Genomic DNA, 19017 nt, shown 5'->3' with positions numbered 1-19017 from the left:
TGTTTGTCTTGTTCTTTTGCTGTTTTTGGTTTATATACCACATATCAGTGAAATCATATGGTTCCCTGCTTTTTCTGTCTGACTTAGTTCGCTTAGCATAATACTCCCAAGATCCATCCATGTTGTCACAAATGTTTCTATATCATCTTTTCTTACCGACGAATAGTATTCCATTGTGTACATATACCACAACTTCTTTATCCATTCATCTATCGAAGGACATTTTGGTTGTTTCCATGTCTTGGCCACCGTAAACAAAGCTGCAATGAACATTGGAGCACACGTGTCTTTATGGATAAATGTTTTCAGATTTTTTGGGTAGATACCCAGGAGAGGGATTGCTGGGTAATATGGTAATTCTATTCGTAATTTTTTGAGGAACCTCCACACTGCCTTCCATAACAGCTTACTGCAGCTCTTGAAGTCAGGAAGTTTGAAGCCTCAAGCTTTCTTCTTCTTTCTCAACATTTTTTCAGTGTTTGGGGTCCTCTGATATTCCATATGAATTTAATAATAGTTTTTTTTTCCATTTTTGTAAAAAATTATATTGAATTTTGATAAAATTTGCATTGAATCTATAGATCACTTTGGGTAGTATGGACATTTTAACAATATTAAGTCTTCCAATCCATAAAAACATGATGTCTTTCCATGTAGTTGTGTCTTCTTTAATTTCTTTCAGTAACATTTTATAATTCTCAATGTGCAAGCCTTTCTTTTCACCTTAGTTAAGTTTATTCCTGAGTACATTATTTTTGATGCTACTATAAATGGAATTTTCTTAATTTCCTTTTCAAATTGGTCATTATTAATACATAGAAACACAACTGATTTTTGCATGTTGATTTTGTATCCTGCAGCTTTGCTAAATTCATTTATTAGTTTTAAAATTTTTTGTGGAATCTTTCTATACGCAAGATCATGTCATCTGCAAACAGAAATAATTAATCCTTTCTTATTTTGATGTTTTTCATTTGTTTGGTTTTTGTTTTTAGCCTGATTGTCCTGGCTGGGACTTCCAGAACAATGTTAAATAGAAGTGGTAAGAACAAGCATCCTTGCCTAATTTCTGACCCTGGAGGAAAAGTTTTCAGTTTTTCACCACTGATTGATGTTGGCTGTGGGCTTTTCATGGGTAGCCTTTATTACACTGAGATAATTTCCTTCTCTTCCCAGTTTCTTGAATGTTTTTATTATGAAAGAATGTTGAATATTGTCAAATGCATTTTCTGCATCAATTGAGATGATCATGTGGATTTTGTCCTTCATTCTGTTAATCTGTTGTATTACATTTATTGATTTTTCTAATGTCGAACCATTCTTGAATTTCAACAATAAATCCCACTTAGACATGATGTATAATCCTCTTATTGCTGACTTTGGCTTCCTAATAATTTGTTGAGGATTTCTATATCAATACTTATCAGGGATTCTGATCTGTAGTTTTCTCGTAGTACCTTTGATTTTGGCATCAGAATAATGGGGTCCTTCTAGAATGAGTTTTGGAAGTGATGCTTCCTCAATTTTTTGTAAGAGTTTGAGAAGAATTGGTGTCAGTTATTCTTTAAATATTTAGTAGTATTCTCCAGTGACGCCATCTAGTTCTGGGCTTTTCTTTGTTGGGAGTTTTTTTGGGTAATGATTCAATCTCATCACTAGTTATAGCTTTGTTCAGAATTTTTTTATTTCTTCATGATTCAATCTTGGTAGATGTCTATGTTTCTATAAATTTATCCATTTCTTCTAGGTTAACCAATTTATTGGCATAAGATTGTTGACAGTAGTATTTATAATCCTTTTTATTTCTGGGGCATCAGTTATAATGTCTCTTCATTCGTTTCTGATTTTTATTGAGTGTTCTTTTTTTCTTAGTGTGGCTAAGACTTTGTCAATTTTATTGATCTTTTCAAAGAACCAACTCTTATTTGATTTTTCCATTGTTTTTCTATTCTCTATTTCATTGATTTCTGCCTTAATCTTTTTTTTATTTCCTTCCTTCTGCTAACTCTGGGTTTAGTTTGTTCTTCTTTTTCTGCTTCCCTGAATTGTAAAGTTAGACTGATTAAAATTTTTTTTTTTTTAATGTAGGCATTGACCACTGTAAACTTCCCTCTTTTTATGGCTTTTCCTGCATCCCATAGTTTTGATAGGTTGTGTTTTTGTGTTCCGTGTCTTACAATATTTTCTAATTTCCCGTGTTTTCTTCTTTGATCCATTAATTGTTCATCAGTGTGTTTAATTTCCACGTATTTGTGAATTTTCCAATTTTCATTTTGCTGTTGATTTCTAGTTTCATTCTATTGTGGTCAGAAAAGATACTTAGTACGACTTCAATCTTCTTAAATTTGTTAAGACTAGTTTTGTGACCTAACATGTGCTCTATCCTGGAGAATGTTCCATATGCACTTGAGAAGAACGTGTATTCTGTTGTTGGGTAGTGTGATCTGTATATGTCTGTTAGGTCCAATTAATATATAGTCAAGCCCTTCCTTGTTAACCTTCTGTCTGGTTGATCAATCCCTTATTTACAATGGGATGTTGAAATCTCCTACTATTATCGTATTACTATGTCTCCTTTCAATTCTGTCAGTGTTTGCTTTATATAATTGTGTGTTCCGCTGTTAAGTGCATATATTATAATTGTTTTATCTTCCTGGTGAATTGAGACTTTTATCATTATATAATGACCTTCTTTGTCTCTTGTGATAGTTTTTTACTTAAGGTTTATTTATCTGAGATAAGTATGGCCACCCCTGCTCTCGTTTGCATTGAATATCTTTTTCCATCTTCTAATTTTCAGTCTGTATATGTCCTTATATCTAAAGTGAGTCTCTTGTAAACAACATATATTCAGATCTTGGTTTTTTTTAATCCATTCAGTCACTATGTATCTCGATTGGGGAATTTAATCTATTTACATTTAAAGTAGTTACTGATAGGGAAGGAGTTTCTATTGTCATTTTATGAACAGTTTTTTGACATCTTGCAGGTATTATGACCATCTTTTCCTCTCTTGCTGCCTTCCTTTGTGTTTCATTGATTTTTTTTTATACTGACATGTTTTGACTCCTTTTCCATTTTCTTCTATGCATCTTCTATATGTATTGTCTTTACCAGAGAGCTTTATTTTTCATATGCTTCTCTGTTGCTGTATAGTGTTCTTTTGTTTCAACATGAAGGACCCCTTTAACAATTCTTGTAAGGCACATTTAGTGGCTCCCACAGCTTTTATTTACCCAGAAAGGTCTTTATTTCTCCTTCATTTCTAAAGGACAGTTTTGCCAGATATAGTATTCTTCGTTACAGGTTTTTTTTTGTTTTGTTTTTTAGCATTTTAAATATATCATTCCACTCAACTTCTGGCCTGTAATGTTTCCAAGAAATCTGCTGAAATTCTTATGGGCAATTCCTTGTCCATAACACATCATTTTTCTCTCACTGTTTTCAAAATTCTTTGTCTTTGACTTTTGACAGTTTGATTATGTCTACGGCCATACCACCCTGAACGCGCCTGATCTCGGAAGCTAAGCAGGGTCGGGCCTGGTTAGTACTTGGATGGGAGACAGTTTGATTATAACACGTCTCAGTATGGACTTCTTTGGGTTCATCCTAGTTGGAGTTTCTCAGCCTTCTTGAATTTGGATGTCCATTTTCTTCTTTAAATTTGAGAAGTTTACTGCCATTATATCTTCAAATAAGCTCTCTGCTCATCTCTCTCTTTTCTGGGACTCCCATATTGTGTATATTGGTCCACTGATAGTATCCCATAAGTCCTTTGGGATTTTTTCACTTTCCTAGATTTTTTTCTTTCATTCCTCTGATTTAATAATTTCAAATGAACTCTTTTCAAGTTTACTCATCCTTTCTTCTGCTTGATCAAGTGTGATACTGAGCTCCTCTAGTGAACATTTCAATTCAGTTACTGTATTCTTCTGCTCCACAATTTCTGTTTGGTTCTTTTGTAGTTTCTATCCCTTTGTTGATATTCTCATTTTGTTTTTTTGTTTATGCTTCACTTTCCTTATTTCATTTACTTATTTATCTGTGTTCTCTGGAAGCACACTGAGCTTCTTTAAGATGATTATTTTGAATTCTCTGTTGGGTAATTCATAGTACTCCATTTCTTTAGGGTCAGTTTCTAAGAATTTATTTTGCTCCTTTGATTAGGCAATGTTTCCCTGATTTTTCATGTGCCTTGTTATTTGTGTTGTTATTTTTTTGTTGTGACTTTTGCATTTAAATAAATAGCCATCTCTCCCAGTCTTTACGGACTGGCTTCATACACAGGAAGACTTTCACCAATAAACCTCCCTAGAGATTCTGGGGGTGTCTCAAACCTTTAACAAAGATGCATCTTCTCTGGGCTTATGCATGTAGTTTTCCAATTAGAAAAGATTGCTAGTTTATTTTTCATGAGGCTTTTAGTGGTTTTTTTTTGGTACCTCTCATGTCTGTCTTTAGTACTGCAGGTTATCTGGCACAACCACGAGGTATTAAGCTCTTTTTGTTCTCAGTGGCCCCCAGGCATCTGAAGTATGCCAGTTCCCCATCAGTGCTCCAAGTCAGATGAAACAGAAGTCAATCCCTAGGGTAGCCACACATACACACACACACACACACACACACACACACACACACGAACACACACACAGTGGGAATGTTGGACATACATTCCACTGTTCTCTTTCCCTTTCAAGAGGAAGCAGTACTTTGGGCTTTTCCTCCGAATTGCTGGCTTTGCTGGCTTGTGGTAGGAACTGATGTAGATTAAATGAAACCACTTTTATTACCCATTTCAATGCAGCTGTTCTTGGCTTTGAGTTTGCTTGGGCATTCTCATAACAGCTTTTTGAACTGTGCACTATTATTAAGTAGGTGCTTCTGTAGGAGAGCAAGGCCTTCCTATTCCATCATATTCCTGACCACAGATAGGTTTATTTCTGTAATCTCCTGTTATAGCAAACTCAGCAGAAACATACACAACAGCAGTCTTCAAGATTTTATAGTAAAGATTTTGATTTAGAACAAAGCATATGAAATATTTTAAACATCTCTATCTCCCTTTCTGATTTTTGTTTGCGTTTAAAGTGTATAAGGATATTGTACTGAACATCTCATCTTATACGCCATCTCACCTCCACTACACTTCATCTCTGATTCCAGCCAGGCTACAATAACTGCAGGCATCAACCCACTTTGTGCTGACAGTGCCTCATCTCAAGCTTACCCCACACACACTACCATTTCCTGCCCTGGGAGCTGACTAGATTCCTGCAGGGGCTGGTAGATGTCCCATATGTGTCACCTAGAAGTGCAGGGAAGGCAATCCCCATGTGGTAACCCTCAATCCTCTTCAAAGAGGAACAGAAGTTGATAAACACTTCACTTTTTAGTCCCTGGGATGGATGATTTAAGTATGTAGTCTCTGGGACTCACCAGAAACAGCAGTCACACTCATAAGTAACCATCTCCATAATGTGTCATTGGATTGGCTTTACCTACTTCCCTATGTGACTCTCCACACTCCCTCACTTCCTCTCCTTGAGAGCACATTCCAAATAAACAAGCTGTCACAAGCCCTTGTCTTGTGCCAGGCTAAGGCACATATTAAGTAAGTAGGGCCTTACTCTATGGGATCTCCTTTCCTTTTCTGTCGGTAAGTACAGGTAGGTTCTCTCTCTTTCACTAGAGTGCATTCCTTTTAAAAGGAAAAAGCCTCATTCACTTGTACAGTCCCATAATGTGACCTGATGATTTTTTTTTAATTATTAGTTTCAGTTGTACAAAACAATATATTAGACATTTATCATTTATATCCCTCACACAGTGATAACCCCCCTCCCCCCATCTACTATCCCTCTGACATCACATACAGCCATGTCATTTTCACTGTCTCTATTACTAATGCTGTATTCCACTTCTTGTAACTATATCTATATATATATATATATAAAATTGCAGTTGGCGTTCATTATTGTTCAGCTTCAGCTTCAGGTGTACAGTGCAGTGATCAGGCATCTACATCATCCCTGAGGTGGTCTCCCTAATGAGGCAAGTGTCCATCGGATACCCTACAAAATCTTTACATCATTATTGATTACATTCCCCAAATTGACTTTCATATCCCCGTGGCAATCTTGTGGTTACGGATTGTGCTTTCTAATCCCCTCACCTTCCCCTGATCCCCACCCCCCAGCCCCATCTAGCAACCCTCAGTTTTTCCTCTATGTCTCGGAGACTGTTTCTGATTAGTTCATTCATTTATTCTTTTCTTTAGATTCCACATATAAGTGAGATCATATGGTATTTGTCTTTCTGTGTCTGACTTATTTCACTTCCTCATGATTTTTTTAAACACATACAACAATTTCCCATAGGGTTCTTCAGATGGCCTCACTATTCCCAAATGATTTATGAGACAAGTTTCGTAAGTTTGAAAGCTAATCACTCATGTAGAACTTCCATTAAATTCAAATCCATTTTTGTAATATTTTGTTGCTCAAGCCTAGTTGGTTTGATTTGAGCAATATATTTTTTATAGACAATGCATCCCAGATGTCCATTCAATGATAGTAAATATATATAAATATATATTTATATATAGTATATATATGCAATATTTCTATTTTGGTGAAAATACGACTGCCAATGATATTGTACTAAATTATAGGTCCCTGTAAAAAAATTAAAACTCTATGGATCTATGCTAATCTTAGGTTTCCTTTTCCCATATAAAAAATATTTTAAAGAAAAAAACTCCCCCTGGATTAAAGTAACCATTTCTTTATATGATTCCTCCTGCAATACTTAAACTAAATATATATTTTTCTAGCTTTTTAAATTAAATAATTATAATGAAGCAATTTAAGATAATAAAATTTTGCCACAATATTGACATTGCTTTGAATGGCACTTCAGAAGCTCAGAATATGATAAAGGGACCAACTTAAAACATAGATAATACAAGCTTTAGTGGTCTTCTGTACAAGAAAAATATTGTGTTAGTTCTCTACAATCAACAAGCAATTAAAATAATTCTGAAAATAATTAAAATTTGGACATAGACATGTCTTTTTAATTGAGATTTTAATCTAATGAATGTTACTACATTTCCCTGCTATGTTTCTCTCGTGGTTTAGATGACAGATATAAATCCTGGCACATGAAGCTGGATAACCAGACACATTGGCAGAGGAGAAGGAAAATGTGACAAAAGATGCTACTTGGGGAAGCACACAATCTCCTTTGTTCTTCTAACACAGTATGTCAACACCAACAGGTCTCAACTGTGATTTGCACTGTCATCCCTGCTCAGTTACTGTAGAAAACGTTAAATAAGCTAACATCTACAGAATCCAGTGCACTGCAAACCTGACTGCCAAGATACCAGAAAGCAGAGCTTGTGATTAGCTTTCCTGTGAGTACTTGCTTCTCCAAAGCCAACACACTTCAACTATCCTCATTCCCCATTTGCTATTAATGTTCATGTGTGATACAAAATAAGACAAATTCCTAACAAAACTACACCTGTATGTAGAACTGAGTTAGCCTCCAGCAGCACACGCCAAGTACTATTGGGTTTATATCATATACTGTGCAAAAGTCTCAGAATACCGAAGCTGGAAGGGATTTTTAAGGGCAACTAATCCAAAACCCTGAGAGTTAAATGACTTTTCCAAAGTGACAGTGTCAGTGGCAAGATGGTCATGAATTCAAGTCACCTGACTTCCTGGTCACACACTCCACTAAGAGGAGTAGTTTATTTCCCTCTAATTCAAAATACCTCAATGAGCATCTGGTGGAATGAGCAAAATAGCATAAAAGACCACTTATTTTAAGAGTGGATTGTCTCTTGTCTGAATGGTTTAAAGTCATATTTAAACACGTATCTGGGGATGAATTATTGTAAGAATATGGTAATCTAGTGTCTGCAAGTAAATAAATTTAAAATTTATATACATCTTGACAAGTTTCAATTTATAAAACTAATCCAGATCAGACAGATATAAATTATTCAACATTAACCTCACTTGAATTAAGTTTTGCATATCTTCATTCAAAACTCCACGTTAATGTACTATCACTAGCCTTGGGGTAAAGAAAGACTCTTGCACGTGCAGAATTACTCTTCCTTACTTATGTAAGGCCGAACTGTTTGGTGTTTCTTAAAGCCAAGCACATGCCCTAGCTTTAAAGTTCGATTCCATGAGGTCAGTGGCAGGTCCACCAGCTCACAATGGGACAGTTTTTAATCCAGATCCATCTGGATCATATTTATTGTGTAAACAGGGCAGCTATTTTCACAGCACTGGGCTAGATGCTGGAGAGGAATAGAAGATGAATTTGAAACATAGACCACGTACAGGGCACCAATTATGAGTCAACTTTATACACATTATCATATAATCTTCATGATAGCCCAAGGAGAAAGGTATTATTATCCTCATTTCACAACGGAGGAAACGAAGAAAATGTAACCAAAGCCAGTAGAAGACAGAGCTTTAGAATGTCTGCATTCTCCGCGAGAATGCTAACCCACCTCAGTGCCCACCACCCATCTCTAACTGGGAGAGCACAGCACTGTGTTCTGGAGTACAGTTTAGCATCGTAGACTCAGATTTGACGAGTCTCCACACCACATAAGTGGATCAACTTTATAACAACCCTAAGAAGAAAACTAGTGTCTAGATCCACTCAGAATCCTAAAACGACATCCAGGCCCCAAATTTAAAGGGTTTACTACTTTTTCATCTGTGAAACACGGATGCCAACAGTGTCTGTATCTCATGAGTTACTGCATGAGAGGCTGAGATGACGGAAGAGGCATAAGGCACCCGAACAGCGCCTCTCTCACACACAGTGAGTGCTCAATTAAAGTCAGTGGCTGCTTTCAAAATCACCACCATGCTTCAGGAACCATAGTCCTCTAAATTTTTTTCCTCAGAATACAGTTCCAAAGGAGAGAAAAGCTACTCAATTCATTTTCGCTATAAGGTGGACTACAACTGTAAAAGCATTTTTTAACCAAATGTACTACTACTCAACCATAAAATTTTAATTCTGAAAACTACTTAGAAATACTAAAACATTTAACATAGTAAATTAAAATGCTGAATACAAACTCTGATAAAATGTGAATAAAGTTAATACTTTGTGAAAAAAACAATGCTGAATAATACAAAGCAGCAGTTAGTGCTACAACAGCAGCTACGTAAACTCTATGCAAATAGTCAAGGACTGTATTTCAAGTACTGCATTTCAAGGCAGAAAAATAAAAATAGCTGTTAAGATAGTAAACTACTGAACATTGTTTTTATTTGTAAAAGTTCCCTTCGTATTACTTTTAAATTTCTACAATAAAAAAAAGTGTGCTTTTAAGTTATTTCATAATATTCTTAATAGGTGTCCATTACACCTACCTTAATGGGAGTCTGTAGGAAAATTAAATGCATTTTGAGCTGCTGTGCAATAATAAAGACAATATATCCCCTCCATGGGAATATATAAGTCTGTGCTCTTACCCCAAGTCCCTTACCACAAGCCATTCTCTATAACATCATGCCAGGTATAAGTTATGCTCTGAGACTAAAATTCTTCAAGATGGCTTAATAACATGGAGAAAGTACTAGCTTCAAGAGTAAAGGGAATCAAGAAAAGAATCTGAATCTTCTTAATTTTAATCATCACCTAACTATCGGGCAATGTTTCTCAAAGTGTGGTCCTGGGACTCACGCAAGATTCTTTTCAAAATTCAGATTCCTCCCACCACTACAGCCCTCAAGCCTATAGAAGTGGAATCTCAGGGGCCCAGAGTTTGCCCTTTTGCGCAATATCCTCAGGTGACTTGTATGCAAATATTAAGAATTATTGATCCACAGACACACTAATCAGGTAAGATAAACATCACTCCAAGTTTTCAACGAATGAAACCTACAGAATTCAAACTCTAGATTGGCAATTCCATTACTTCCTAATTTCTCACAACCACCAGCTCAAATAAACCAGGTTGTGGGATCACAGGTACAAGGAACAGATATCCTGCAGATTTGTTGTCTAACCTGTGAATCTTTCCAGAAAATAATTTAGCAGATTTTATCAATAGCCTTAAAATGTCCATGCCCTTTGCCCTCAAAATTTCACTGGTAAGAGTTTTTCCTATGAGAAGAATCAAGGATGCAGAAAAGATTATTAGGCAAAAGTGTTTGGGGCAACAGTATTAATATTCATTATCTGCCATTTCTGGAGCATGTGCACTGCATCTGGCACTAGTGGGTATTTTGCATACAGTATCTCTCACCCTCACAACCCAGAAGATACTTCCCCCCCCCCATTTTAGAGATAAGAAGACAGAGGCTCAGAGAATTTATTAACTTGAACCCAGGCCATACAACCAATAAATGATAAGAGCCAGAATCTGATTCTCAGGCAGCTGAAGTAGAAACATTAGGCTTTTCCCCACTGCCTGGACACCTAAAAATGTTATAAAATGTCATAATATTTAAGCAAAGTAAGATATGTCAAGGTAATGTTATACAGTCACTTAAAACCATATTCTTCAAGAATCTTAATGAATCTTAAATGGAAACTACCCATGATACAATATGAAACAAAAAAGAAGGAAGTGTGATCCCAGTTTGGCATTTAAGGGACACAACTCACACAAAGTTAGGGACTGTATCTATCTTGGTTTTGTGTGAATCCCCAAAGCCTAACACTGCACCAGACATAAGGTAGAAACTCAAAAGCTACTGCAAAAATTACTTATGTGTGGGCGTATATTTTAAAGACCAGGAAAAAATTCCCAAAATGTTATCAGTGGCTATTGCTGTATTCTAGACTTAGGGGTGACTTTTGGTTTTTCTTTACTACATCTGTTTGTACTTTCAAGTATTCTACAATAAGTTTGTATTTCTTTTACAATCAGAAATAAAAACAATGGCTAATATTCAAATCCTATATTTAAGCATCTTCCTATACATGAGATGTAGTTAAACTCCAGATCAACTCTATCTGCAGACTAAGTATGTCTCTTATCTTATTCATTGTAACAAAGAAACTGCTTCATAGCTACAAAGTGAACATTATCTTTTTACATGCCAGTATCATAAATGGGAGTGGGATTTAAACTTGTTATAAACATAAATGCTTTCATCACCTATAGTTATTAGTCTCTTGGTAGGTAGGAAATGGATTTGTAAATGTATAACATCCACAAAATGTTTCTGTCAATGGTTTGTGCATTTTGGATACTGCCCTAAATGCTAGTACGAGGATTAAAAACCAAATGTGGTGGCTTTCACAACATAATTAGAAGGGTTCTTGCCAAGATCATCCCCACCCACTGCAAAAGCCATTGTAAATTAGCATTAAAATTGTGTCTCATCCCTGGTAGCTAATTAACAAGCATTTTACATAAAGGAATATATGTGACTACTATTATCCCATGCGTTTTTTAATAACTATATTTTAGAATAAACCAAGGAGGAACCAACTGGTACAGTTAATTAGCTCATCATTCTGTGTTCATCATTCTGTTTTCAAATATGAAAACATGGCACAAATCTGATCTTTCTACTATCAAACTGCCTTCAAAATGACTTCATCTGCTGAACAAATTCTGACCTTGTTGGCCAGATTATACTTCAGTGCCCAATCTACGAAAGAGCCATAGGGCAGAAGTCTGAACTACATTGAACCTGTCAATTCTTAAAGCAATTTGAAATAGGTAGTAGGCTGGGAAGAAAAGAGGGAGGGGAGTAAGGATCTCTTAGACTAATAAAAGGTAAAACGGGCATTTGTATTGTGTAATTTTCAATTTATAAAAAAGGATATATTTGACATGGAGAAAACAGTGGAGGTGCAAAAAAGATAGTTACAGTAATTAGTGGTAGGTACTATCAGTAAAAGAAGTAACAAGATGAGAGCAGCTTTACGTGATCAAAGGTGCTTCTTCTTTGGGAATTAGGTTTATTCCTGTCTTATGCCAAGAAAGAAATTCCACCTACATATATCTCATTACCAAATAATCTAAAGTTCTAGGGGTTCTAAATACAGGCCAAAGTCTCCGATACAGATAAGCTTTTGCTTCGGTCGCAACTTGGAATTTTTGTCACAGTGCCCTCTGCTTTGCCCCGTGGGGAAACTATGGGTTGGCTCACTCAGCATCCATCCGGGCACCCGTCCTCCTTGTCTACTCCTACTAGAGAAGCCGGAAAAGAAGCTGCATTCACAAAATCCCTTGTAGCAAAGGGTGGTCAAAGAAATACAGGTGGAAGTTCCAGGACAGAGAATCCTTTATCACATGAACAGGCAAAATCTTGAATAGAAAACAACTTTTGTTCTCCTCCCTTTCCCTGCACAGACCACAGATGTGTCTCAAGGCATAGCATAGCCAGACTACAATGAAGCCAAAAGCCACAGGCTGGGGACAGCAGAGGTTAGGAGGGGAGTCGCTGGGCTCCTTGACGCCCCTGAGCAGCTATGGGACCTGGACCTCTTAGCCCAGATTTTTGTTAGGTGAGGAAAATAATCCCCTACCTTGTTTAAGCCACTCTGTGTTGGATTTTCTGTTAGTCGCAGCCAAATACATTCTTGCCTGTTAAAATCATTAATATGAAAAACCTTTCTGTTTTAACTTATCAATGATCAACTTAACCAAAACCACCCAAGTCCTCACAGAGATAAGATTTACTGAATGCGGATATTTACTGAGAGTGTTTAACCCATGCCTATGAGCGCAGGGCTATAATGCCCATCTCATTTCTTTCTCACAGGACTCTAGAGGCAGTTAGGACCCCAAGCCAGGCCACCCTGACAGCCGTCCCTGAACTCCTCACCGCCAAGCTAGCCAACCTCTGACAGATTTTTCATGTAGTCATAAAGCAATCTTAAACTTTCTGACTCAACTACAATTGTCCTAACAAACTTTCAGATTGGAAGACTTTCACTAAAAAATAAATCACTCCTTCTCCTAAGGAAAAAGGATTCATATACAATTTTTTTACTGACCTGACATTTGCTTTCTAGTGTTCTGAAATCTTTCTCCATCACGTGGCACACAGCTGGGGCTCTACACTAATGTTTACTGAGGACCACGTGCCCAGTACTGGGCTAAGTGTTTCACATGCATCGTCTCACTCAGGGCTCACTACATCCCCAGGAAAGGATACTGTAAGTGTCCCCATCTTGCAAGAGAGCAAACAGAACACATCAGCCCAGGCACAGCATTTTCTTTGAAAAAGTCTCCTTCTAGACACCAATGACAAGTTCAGAGCAACATAAAAAAATTAGAAGGGATATTGATTTTGGTGCTAGGCTTTAGTAAAAATATCAGAAGTGATTGGCTGAGGACCATTCACAGAATGAAAAATACGCAAGGCAAGAACAATTACAAGTAAAGCCCCTCCCATCCTGAGCAAAATCTAGAATTCTATACTCATGTTTAATATACTGTTACTCAGTATGACCTCATCTACCTTTACAAGGGATTAACATACTTGGCACACTGTGTGCTACCAGGAAGGCCAATAATATTTAGAGAACGTGAATGTTCATTTATCATTAAGAACATTTAATTCATTTTCCACTATACTTGATTTTCATTTTCATAATGTGCATTTTATGAACTATGGCTTATAATGAATATGGTTATTATTAATATATTCAGCACTTCCTATGTGGCCAGCACTGTGATGTTATATATACATCTTTTTTTCCTTCATCATCACAACCATCTAAGGATATAGGCACTATTATCAACACCCCCTTTTAGAAATGAGTCTGCAGAGGATGAATTTTCCCAAGCTCCCTATTAAAAGGTAACACTTAGATTCAAATATAAATCTCTCCCACAGCCCTGTCCTTTTAACCACTAAGCTTCCTAATTATTTGATTTGTTCTTATTCATTAGCCTTAATCACGTATTAGCTAGAAAAGTATATTAAGCTTAGCTCTTACTTATCTTCACTGCCAGTACTCCCTCATTTTCATTTATTTTTGCTTCATATTTCTCCCTACTCCCACAAAACAACTGAAAAATTATCTATTCACCAAATCCTAAGACAATCTTCACTAAAGTTTGTGAAATTACAGAGATAACATAATTGCTGCTCTTACTTTTAATCAATGATGTGTGATACCCTGTTTAAGTGGCTAGTTCTGCAGCTCAAGAAAGCAGCAGTAAAGGACACCCCCCCCACCGTGCCTATCATTGTAAATATGCAACATGGTTTTTTAAATCTTCAACAGTAATATCCTAAAAGCCCACCAGATGTCAACCTCAATTCATGAAAATAGGCCATTTCCCCACTTTTAACGCGTCCTTCTATGATGAAACACAAGGCATTCAGAACGTTGAAAATGCCTGTGCTTCTAAATTATATATAGGAATTTTTAATTATATTGCACACATATGTTTTCCAATGCAAGAAGAAAAGGATAACAGTAAGATGTAAACCAACCCAAAAAAGAAAAGTGAAAACATACAAATCCCATGTTTGCCTCTCAGGACTCTGGCAAACAGCAAGACTGCATTTCTGACTCTTTTGACCCATTTATCTCCTACCTTCTCCCAGACTTCCCTCTGTACCACTCTACTTTTTACACACCATAATTCACACTCAATTGACTTAAATGAATCAACACCATTATCTCACATGAAGCATAAAAATCTAAATCTTAAAGATCACTCACTATCACATAAATTTAAAACAAGTTTTCTTTATCATTAAACAATGCTGTCCCTGGTATCCATTCCAACGTTGGCCATACCAATCAAAAACCTAAACTGAACTTGAAAATAAATTCCCATTTATAAAACTATTGACTAATCAAATCAATAATCTTCATTTAGATTTGAACAAAGATGGCAATATTCTGCATAGCTATTCCAAAGTGGAAGGAAGGAAGACAGAAAAGAAGGGATGGAAGGAAGGAAGGGGAAAAAAAAAAAAAAACTAGTGATTTTTCCCTACATGTTTAGCCTGGTATTTTTATGTGCATCAATTCTTTGGGAATTGAATGATCATCCAAGAATGGTATTTCATTTCTTTGACCACTACCCTACTGCCCATCTTTTAACCTCACTAAATTTTTGGTCCATTGCGTAGAAGAATTTCTCTACTAATAAAAATACAATCCATTAAAGATTAACTTGCCCCCAGGACCTTCTCTCTGGAAACAAATTCCAAGCATTATAATCACCAATTTGTACTATGTAGACTTAAAGGCAGATAATCTTATTTATCCTGATTTAAATTGGAAGCCTGCACATAGTTTAAAGCAATTGTGAATAGACAAATGGCAAATCCAAATTCACAATAATCAGAAACCCAACCAGGAAAATATAAGCTTTATTACTTGACACTTTTCAAATGAAAAGTTTTCCACCTAAGAATATCTGACAATATTAGAATATTTGTTGACTTGCCAAACTTCCTACCTTGGTCTACATCTTATTTCTGCAGTTATGAAATTGCAAAATTCTTTTGTTCCCATTATTTATGTATATACTATATGTCAGAAATAGCGATAGCACTAGAAATCTTTTTAATCTATGCTGTAATATTTATTATTAACAATATAAGCAACTGATATTTATTAAGTTCTTATTATTTACCAGTGTGGCAAGTTTTAGCTATTGGGCATTTTTTCTTTTGATTCTCACATGAGCCTATGGGACAGGTAATAATACCGTGTTTCCCCGAAAATAAGACCTAGCCGGACCATCAGCTCTAATGTGTCTTTTGGAGCAAAACTTAATATAACACCCAGTCTTATATTATATTATATAAGACCCAGTGTTATGTTATGTTATGTTATATTATATTACATTATATAAGACTGGGTTTTATACTATATTAAAATAAGACCAGGTCTTACATTAATTTTTGCTCCAAAAGACATATTAGAGCCGATGGTCCAACTAGGTCTTATTTTCGGGGAAGCATGGTGCCAGTCCCATTTTACAGATGGGCAAACTGAGAGAGTGGCCCAGGAACTGTCCCAACGTCCCACCAGAGATTTATTTGAACCTAGGCCCACACCTGCTATAACCACTTGGTATATAGCAATGAGGCACATGATTATGTTTGGTTCAGAAAACTAGTCTTATTCCTTCAAACATTGTGGTTCTACATAATTTGACACTAGGAAGCATGCATCACACATTTCCTTGACACACTGTACACTGGGTTCTACTGTCAAACATATCCAAAATTTACTATCTTAGAAGGCATAATTCACTTATTGGCAATTTTGGAAAGTTAAAGCACTATGATCAATCATTAAAGAATTCTTTGGGGTTGAAATCTGAATATTTCATTACATACTGTTTGTTGAAAAATCTTAACTCTATTAAGACTTTCTGTAAATAAAACCCTATCACTGCAAAGCAATATTAAACCATCTCATGTCAGAATACCATTTCTACAAAGTGGATAATCTTCAAATTAAAAAAATGCCTCACCCATATTTCATTTTATTCTAAATGAAAATTAATTGACTAATAAAAAAAATCCACTTCTAAAGCTCAGGTGATGCATGAAGGCTTCCTGGAAGTTAATGGCACTGTCGTTATTTGTATGTGCATGGGTAAACCGGCTAAGGAAGACCCAGTATTATTAGAAGAGCCACCTTTTACATCTCTCCAAATTCATGTAAAAAAAACAAATTGGAAACTTGTTGAAAATGTGGGTATGTGCTGTATCAGTTAAATCCAAACAATCTCACAACAATATTTTTTGAATAAATTTAATATTTTGTTTTATAACCAGAAACTAGACAAAAAAGGACCATAAAAAAATTGAAATATCTAAAATGAGTTACCAAAATGCAACCGGGGCTTTAATTTCCAAACCCACTGTTCAATATTCTTATTTGAACAGTTTACCATCAAAGTAACACTCCTAGAAAGTTATATAATTTAAGGGCGGGCTTAAAGAGGGGTGCAGAGAGAGAGAGACATGACAAGCATTAGGGATGTTTATCAATAAAAATAAGCAACAAGGGAGACGAATTTGTAGCGCATCCAAAAACGCCTGCCAAACACTCCTGCTATTTGTTTCCACCAACTTATTGTTTTGGAAAACATGTTGTTCTCTCTTAAAATAACCTGCTTAAATGTTCTAAAAAGCCACTGCATTTCCACAGAGAGCTAAATAGCTCCCATATTGCGATGCATTGACTGATAAAGTCAAAATAAGTTATGCATAAAGCCATAAAAAAAAAATTGGAACAGTCCAATCCTCCCTTGTTATAAGGACACTAGCTACTGAATGAATCCACTACTTGGCCTTACTGAAACTAATGCCTGGTCCTCTACAGTATTTTAAGAATGACAGTCATTCAAACTACCTTATTTCTCTGGATGAGGGAAATAAGCCACCTCTATGGTTACAGGTAGGCTAGTAATTAACATTTTTAAGAAAGGTCAAAATGACCTTGGACATTTTAGCATTCACTCTGAGAGCTCCGACCATCCCAGTGCGATATAGTTAAAGCTGTTATGCCTGGGAAAGTCCCAGAGAAATTAGGGAGTTAAAAAAAAAAACAAAAAAAAACTCCCAAATTGTGAAAGACACTGACACCCACAGTACGGGAAGATTTTTATGAACTTAGTGTAACTCAAGATGTGTTTTATAAGCCTGTCAGGAGATGAACACACAATGTCCTCTGATCCAGCAGCACTACCCTCACACAATCCCCACGCTTTGGCTGCTCACCCTCATCCTGGCCCCTCGTACTCCGAGGTGGAGGGGGGGGACGGGGGGACGGGAACTCCTGTCCTAAGCCCTGACATCTGCAGAGCGTTTCTCAATAGCGAGACAAGGCCCCTCAGCTGGAGGAAGTGGATACTGACAAGAGCGAGACAGAAACAGAGAGCTACAATTCAAGGCTGCCAGGGAGTAGGGATAGAGTCACGCATACTCTATGCAGTCCGAGTTGGTCTGGATGGCACATCCCAGGTGTTCGGACGGAAACTGGCATCTCCAAAGTCCGGAACGCACCTTGGGCGCGCCAGTACAAACCCGGCCTTCGGCTTCTCTGGAGCCGGTGAAGTTAGCACAGAGTTCCCGGTGCCTAGAGACCTGAGAGGCGTGGAAGGGTGCAGAGTCCCGCTAGTTCTCCACTCCCTGGGTGTTCCCCAGCTCTGCGGGGGAGGTCCAGACTAAGTGGGCTGTGGGCCAGAGTAGCGGACGCTGGGGTGCGTTGTCCGCGATGTCCGGGAAAGAGTTGGGGGCTCAATCGTGGAGTCCGAGAACGCGGGGGGGATGCCTACCTTGTAACATGGCCTCAAGTTTCTTCCTGTCCACGCGGAAGCGCTCCTCGCTCCACTCCGGACTGTGCAGGGGCGCCCCGGCAATCAGGTCGTCCTCGGAGCCGGGCATGGGCGAGTCGGTGCTGCGCTCACTGTTGGAGCCCGGGTCCGAATGCGCCGCCAGGTAGCCGGGCTCGCCCTGAGCGGCCATGGTCGGCGCGCGGCACTCGGGCTCCGGCTGCGGCCGCCGCTGTGCCTGCGCCGCCGCCTCCGCTCGCGGGCCGGGTTCGACTGGCTCCCCGCGCCGCGGCGCTAGCTCTTCCGCCCGCAGCCGCCGCCAACGCCACCGCCACGGAGCCACCGGCGCATCCCAGCCCCGGGCACCGCCCACACCGCCCGCCGCCCCGGGTCCCGGCCCCGATCCTGGGCCAGTGGCTGCGCCGCCCCCAGCCAGCAACGCCCGCGCGGAATGAGCGCGCCGCGCAGCCCGCGCCTCCATCCGCAGGGCTCCGGCGCCCCCTCCCCGCCCGCAGCCCCCCCTGCAGCCGCGCGCTCATTGGCCGGGCCGGCCCACGGGAGCCCCGGCAGGCGGGCGGACGCGCGGGCAGGCGGCCCCTGGCGCTTGCACACAATCGCGCGCACACACTCACCACGTACACACTACCACTTTTCTGCACTTAACACATATAGATCTTGTTCCATACACATACTTTCATAGTTCTTCAAACACGCGCATTCGCCAAGTTCAACTCAAGCACAGC

The 19017-nt window shown here is 38.2% G+C and overlaps 1 protein-coding gene across 3 annotated transcripts in view; it reads right to left on the bottom strand.

Moving 5' to 3' along the window:
* BICC1 (BicC family RNA binding protein 1) overlaps positions 1 to 18751 on the bottom strand; it is a 249144-nt gene extending 230393 nt beyond the window's left edge. For 2 of the 3 annotated variants that reach the window (XM_019731837.2, XM_019731835.2), the window contains exon 1: positions 18278 to 18750. In XM_019731837.2, the coding sequence (XP_019587396.2) occupies positions 18278 to 18467 (190 nt within the window). In that variant the 5' untranslated portion in view covers positions 18468 to 18750. Of the gene's footprint in view, positions 1 to 18277 lie in introns of all 3 variants that reach the window. The other variant, XM_019731836.2, reaches the window with a different exon arrangement.
* Positions 18752 to 19017: the final 266 nt, after the last annotated feature.

This window comes from Rhinolophus sinicus, linkage group LG07 (assembly GCF_036562045.2).
Source record: "Rhinolophus sinicus isolate RSC01 linkage group LG07, ASM3656204v1, whole genome shotgun sequence".
NCBI lineage: Eukaryota > Metazoa > Chordata > Mammalia > Chiroptera > Rhinolophidae > Rhinolophus > Rhinolophus sinicus.
This window is presented reverse-complemented; position numbering and strand designations above follow the sequence as displayed.